General features: G+C 31.2%; 1 protein-coding gene across 1 annotated transcript in view; it reads left to right on the top strand.

Annotated features, from left to right (window-relative positions):
• The window catches only part of LOC119675465 (E3 ubiquitin-protein ligase Kcmf1-like), a 22,093-nt gene extending 17,915 nt beyond the window's left edge, over nucleotides 1–4,178 (top strand). Inside the window, exon 7 of the mRNA XM_038086672.1 lies at nucleotides 3,806–4,178. Coding sequence (XP_037942600.1) covers nucleotides 3,806–4,178 — 373 coding nt within the window. The remainder of the gene's footprint in view (nucleotides 1–3,805) is intronic.
• Nucleotides 4,179–6,413: the final 2,235 nt, after the last annotated feature.

The following is a 6,413-nucleotide window of genomic DNA, read 5'->3' as shown; positions in this document are numbered from 1 at the left end:
TATAGATCGCTTTGTGAATATAATAAGCAAAAGAAGGCGTACTTCTGACAAGCTTAAACTGAACAAAGTACCAAATTCCAAGAAAATCAAACCTCAACAACCCCACTCGGAAACAATCGTTTTTCATTTCTGGCTAATGAGAACAAATCAAGTACTAGTAGTAAACCAACTGAAAAACTCAAACCTCCTCCAATTTATCTCCGCGAGCGTAGCTCAAAAGTACTTATTGAGTTATTAGCACAACTGGTAGCAAATAAAAATTTCTATGTCATACCTTTTACACAACGTAATGTGCATGAAACGAAATACAAGTGGACAGCGAAGCAAACTATCGTAACGTTGTTAGAGACCTACAAGCTCAAAATAAGAACTACTACACGTACCAACTTAAAAGCAGCAAGGGTGTTTCTGTGGTCATAAAAGCAATCGATCCTAACGTAAACACTAATGAGTTAAAAGAAGCTCTTGGTGAGCTAGGATTTCATGCCAAGTCAGTTATTAATATAATTAATAGGGACAAAACAGGTTAGGTTATACCGGCGATCCCTAGTGGATCCGCTTAGGCCTATTGGCCGATTATGCTACCGTATATATAGGGTGAAAACTCCGGCTTTAAAGCCACCTAGAACCATCTAGAAGCCACCTTTTACGAAGCATAAAGTGCTACTTAAAGTCAGGTCCTGTAACTGGTCCAGGTCTTCAAGGAAGCGGGCTTCTAAAGTATTACGTCGCCGTCGAGCATGAGCTAGGCAAAAACACAAAAGATGAGAGGCAGATTTGATTGAAAGGAAGACCTAGTCTTCTAGCATGGTTCCCTAGTTTACAGTGTCCTGTAGTCAAACCTACCAAAAGACTAATGTCTCTGCGGGACATCTCAATTAGAGTTTTTGAATCCTTTTGTCGGAAAGTGGCCAGATTGCATACAGATCCCTGCATAACGTTGAGTCTTCCCATCTTTTGTTAAAAATATTAGTACAGAAAGTACTCAATAACAATTTACATGATGTTAGTGATATGCTCAGATAGTCTTGGTGTTTCGAGTATGGTCCTAAAGCAACCTTTCTGGCTAGCTCATCTGCTTTGCAATTTCCGAAAATATCCCTATGGCCGGGGACCCAGGTTAGAGAAATATTAAGCTGCGTCGACATTTCGTTAAGAGATGTGTAGCAGTCAAAAACCTTCCTAGACGTAAATTGAACTGAACTCAAGGACTTTAAAGCGGCTTCACTGTCTGATAATATGTATATATTTCTGCCAAACATATCATCTACATTCAAACAAGCTATAGGTTCCCTTATGGCGATCACTTCCGCCTGAAAGACACTGCAATGATCTGGAAGCCTAAAGTAGGAAGATTTATTCAATTCCTCTGAGAAAACTCTGCCTGACGTCCATACTTCTCTAGATGGAAATTCGACTTTAAATTTTCTATTAAAGTAGAAAGTGGGTTAGACGTAATCAATGTTTCTACATCTCTCCACATTTTTGTGTCCAATTGTTTAGGATATTAAGACCGTTTTGTAAAATATCCCTAAGAGTGGTAGTACATTTTCCGGTGAGTGTTATCGCAATATCATCCGCATATGCAATAGTTTTGCAACCTTCTGCCTTCAGTTTTATTAGCAGTTCATTCACCACTATGTTCCAAAAGTGAGGGGAAAGTACTCCTCCTTGGGAGGTACCTCTATTCACTCTTCTGCGTGTTGTAGAAGAGCCCATCGTTGCTTCAACGAGTCTGTCAGTTAGCAGCTGATTTATATAGCCAATGAGCGCATCATCAACACCCAGATGCGAGATCACGCTTACTCTTGCACTCGGGAGTATATTGCTGAAAGCCCCTTCAATATCTACGAAAGCAACCATACAAAATTCTTTAAGTTGAATGGATTTTTCTATTCTAAATGTGAGGGAGTGAAAAGCTGTCTCCGTTCATTTTCCCTTAGTGTAGGCGTAATATTTTAATAATACTGATAATAGGTATTTGGTAATACTCGAAACAGCTGTATGGCCAGCAAAATATTCAATTAATTAAAATATAAAAATAATTTTGTTGTTGTAGTTCATTACTTTTCGAAACCTCTCTAATACTCGTAATAAAAATTGTGTTGAATTTTCGTACACTGCCCTGTTTCTATAACAAATTTCTTAAATAAATTTAATTGTAGGAAATAAATTAAAAATTTATTTTTTTATAAATTACTGATGAATATTTGTGGCTGTTCTTGTTTGAAAATTTTATTTTTCACAGCTCAAGTTGTTTTTTATGTTTGTCAAAACTTGCACCTATAATTTCCATATTAAATTCAAAGCAGCGTTGAATAAGTCAATAGACTTAAGAGTTAAGAATTAGTACTTGCTTATTTCGCAAATTGTTACATGGTTTTTTTGAAAAATTTTGTAAGATAAATGTAACTAAACCCTTCACGCTTAATCAAGGTTAACTCGAATATTAGTTTGGCATGGGCGACTTTGTCTTTGTTAGCGCCTTCTTAAATTTTCCTCAACATTATGTCTATAGAGCTCTAGTATGTGTCTTATAGTACGTTTGCACTGCTTACTTAGTAAGCTAAACATACTGAGTAAATTTTATTAACCATACAAAGAGTTTCCGTGCTATTTCACTTACCATGGAATATAGTAAACAAAATTTGATCAAAATTATACCAAAAATGACGAATGCAACATTGGAAATGATGGAAATTTGACATATTTGACACATGAAACAAAATGTAAACATAATAAACAATCAAAATTCAAAACAAACAACAGGTAGCGCACTGCAATTATCCAATTGCTGCTTCAGTGACGAGTTTTCATAAATATAAGAGTAATTAACTCATCCAGGATGCAACTGATGTAAAGAAAACGGTGTCTGTAAACATGTATGTATGTTATCGCATGCTCTCACTTTGTAGGGTAAGTATAAAACAGAAAGTTATTTTGTAAGAGAAAATATAGAGAACAAGTAGAATTTAAATTACGATCTGAGCAAGCCTTGAATAAAAAGCTTTATTTGTAAGCTCAGATCATTTGAATATAAAAGCAAGAGCATCGCTCACTTTGTTGGATTTTGTCGGCTAAGCGTTTTAGAGTAAATATCGTAATATGTAGAACGTTGAAGTTTTCATTTTTAGTTTTAAGTTAGTTTTAAGTTTTCATTCTTTTGTACGGTTTTAAGAGGGTTAGAAGCGAATTCTACCCATTAATAAATATATCTTTTTTAAAACACATAACCGAACACGAATGAAATAATTGGCGCCCGAGCAGGGACACTCGTCACAATTGCAGAAAACATAAAAAGTACGCGACGCGAGTGTAAAATATAAAATTCCTGCAATATATAACACCCGATAACAAAGGTGTTTGCAGTGGATTAAAAACTAACAAATATCCCAAAAAAGGAGAAAAGAAAACCTTGATAAAAAGTGTTATTCGGAAAGTGATCAAAGTGCTATTTGAATAAAACATTTGGTGGATTATAAAGTGAATAACAAAGTGGTGAAAAATTAAAAGTAACCCAAAAATTTTTAAATCACAAAAAGCCAAATTCAATAATAAAGAATCGCGCGGTCACAAGCACTAATTTCAAGACATTAAAATAATTTAATAAGAAAGGGACTTTATATAATCAGCCGCTTCGAATAAATTATTTATCTGCTGCCAACTGGAGCCGAAGAAAAGGATTCTTGGACAGCATAGAACCCAACCATCAACTACCAAGTATCCTCATAAAAGAGGAGAAGAAATTTAAAAAAAAATATATAATAATAAAAACAATAAATAATAATAATAATACATAACTCAGGATGGGAGAAATCATAAGCGACGAGGAAGCCCGCAGGATTCAACTGTTGATACAGGAATCAACCGATCGGGAGAATCGGAATTTGGACGATGATCACAAAGCCATCCTAGAGCAACTACGAAAGCGATCAGCAGCCGCTAAGGTAGATCGACATTTGAAAAATCAAATTTTGGACGAAGAACGCGAAGCCATCCTAGAGCAACTACGAAAGCGATCAGCAGTCGCTAAGGTAGTTCGACATTTGAAAAATCAAATTTTGGACGAAGATCGCGAAGCCATCCTGGAGCAACTACGGAAGCGGTCAGCAGCCGCTAAGGCAGATCGACATTTGGAAAATGTCTATGGTCCCAGAACTGGCCCGGACGCTCGCTGAAACCAGCCATTGGCTCCGAGTGTCACAAGGTTTTTTTGAAGCCTTCTCAAACCGAAGTTGTCCAAACCAATAAATGGAAAAACTAAAATTAATAATTAAAAAAATAATATAAAAAACATACTGTATAATAAAAACGGAAAGTGTCTACAACAACTGATGTGCATCACAAAGAAATCGAATTCAACAACAAATAGAATAATAACACCACAGATGGGCTACAGGTGAAAACTATAAGGCCTTACAACAACCCAACATCATCACCCTCAACATCACCATTTGCCACATTTCTTAACGAATTGGTGGAGGTATTTTTCTTTTTATATTACCAATAACCAAATTTCCCTATTATTAAAAAAAATAAAAACAACAAGTTTTTTAAAAGTTTTAAGAAATTAACATATCTAAATAAATTTCTTTCCAGTATTAATAGTATTAATGTTACAGAAAATATATTTTTTTTTGCAAGAAATTAATAATTTTTAATAATACCCTAGTACATTTAGATTAATAAAATATTATAAAAAATATAATAATCATGCAAATAAATTAGAGTTTCAAATTAAATTTTTGAAATTTTCAATATACATTTTAAAATAATTATATGTATAAAGTATTACAAAAAATTTTATTATCGATGTTTAATACCTACAAATACAATATATATATTTCATAATTGATAAACATTTTTCTATAGATATTAAATTTTGTAGCGATTTTCCCTAATAATAAGGAAAAACGGTTTAAAACTATAATAAATTTTTTAAAACTTAACATAAAAAATACATAAGTCTAAAGTTTTGAGGAAATATATCTAATAGATTTTAAGCAATGAATAAATTCAACTCATTGAAGTAATATTATTTTTTAAAATTAATCCACTTTTTAGTGATAGAAAATTATAAAAAATACAGCATTACAAATGATTTATTAATTATAAAAATTGTTAATAAAATGAAGAATATTGTTTATAGAAGTTATAAATTTATTATTTAGCAATTATAAACTATAATTTAGCTATTATAATTATACCTCATAATAAGTATGAAAATTAAAAGTAATATTACACAAGTAAAGATGAACTTGGGTACTTCAATAATAGTTTACACTTATATTATATAAAAAGAAATAAAACGTAATATAAATATTTTAATTTCCCACTAAAAACATATTCGTGTTGTTATTTAAACATATATATATATTAGATTTTCCTAAAAGGAAAACCTGAACACAATTTAATAATATTAAATAAAAATATGTATTACACTACTAAATATGTTATACACATATTTGATATTAATTTCATATCACCCTACGTGACTAATTTTTGCATAAATTATGTAAAAATTCCAAAATAAAATTCTAATAGAAGTCAAAATTGAATTAATCTTTGAAAATAAATATTGAATGGCAAATATAATACAAGTATAATAATCTCTTAGTTTAGATTAACCACTATGAAGAAAATTAGAAATTAAAAATAACAATAAACATTTTATAACATTGGTTTGATAATAATAAAATAAAGAAGAAAAATAATATAATAATTAATAATATATATTATTATAATATATACAAAATAAATATATTTAAATAAAAGCAGAATTTTAATAACATAACTGAACTAATTATTATTAATAAAAAATTTCAACAAAATTAAAATCAAAAAATAAGTATATATACGATATAAAAGAAATAATATGATGAAAAATAAAGATCCTAAACGAAACCCATGACAACGACTGAAGTTTACCGACTTTCCCCAACGACTCAAAATTAAATAAATTAAATAATATTCCGGGGCAAAACAAGCCTGGAAAGCCAGCCGATGACAATACCGGAAAAAGGTAAAAATAAATAAAAATAAAAGGAAAAATATCGATATAAAAATATATAAAAGAAATATATATATATAAATATAAAGGTATCCACCTTGGGATAAAGAATATCCTAAGGCGCCAGCCGAAGAATTTACCGGCAATATAAGAAAATAGTTATATAAAATACATAAAGATACCTCCTTGGGATAAAAAAATCCTAAGGCGCCAGCCGAAGAAATTACCGGCAACATATTCAATGAAAATTTTAAAATAAACATTGATAAATATATTACCTTGGAAAAAACCCTAAAGCTGAGCCGAAGCAACTATCGGCAATATATAAATCATGAATCAATTCCAATATTATTTTGCATGTGAAGAATGAGGCTCCTTAGTAGCTTTATTAAAATAAAGAGGA

The sequence above is a fragment of the Teleopsis dalmanni genome, chromosome 2 (genome assembly GCF_002237135.1).
Source record: "Teleopsis dalmanni isolate 2A chromosome 2, ASM223713v2, whole genome shotgun sequence".
Taxonomy (NCBI): Eukaryota; Metazoa; Arthropoda; class Insecta; order Diptera; family Diopsidae; genus Teleopsis; species Teleopsis dalmanni.
The sequence above is the reverse complement of the archived record's forward strand: the minus strand, read 5'-3'. Positions and strand labels throughout refer to the sequence as shown.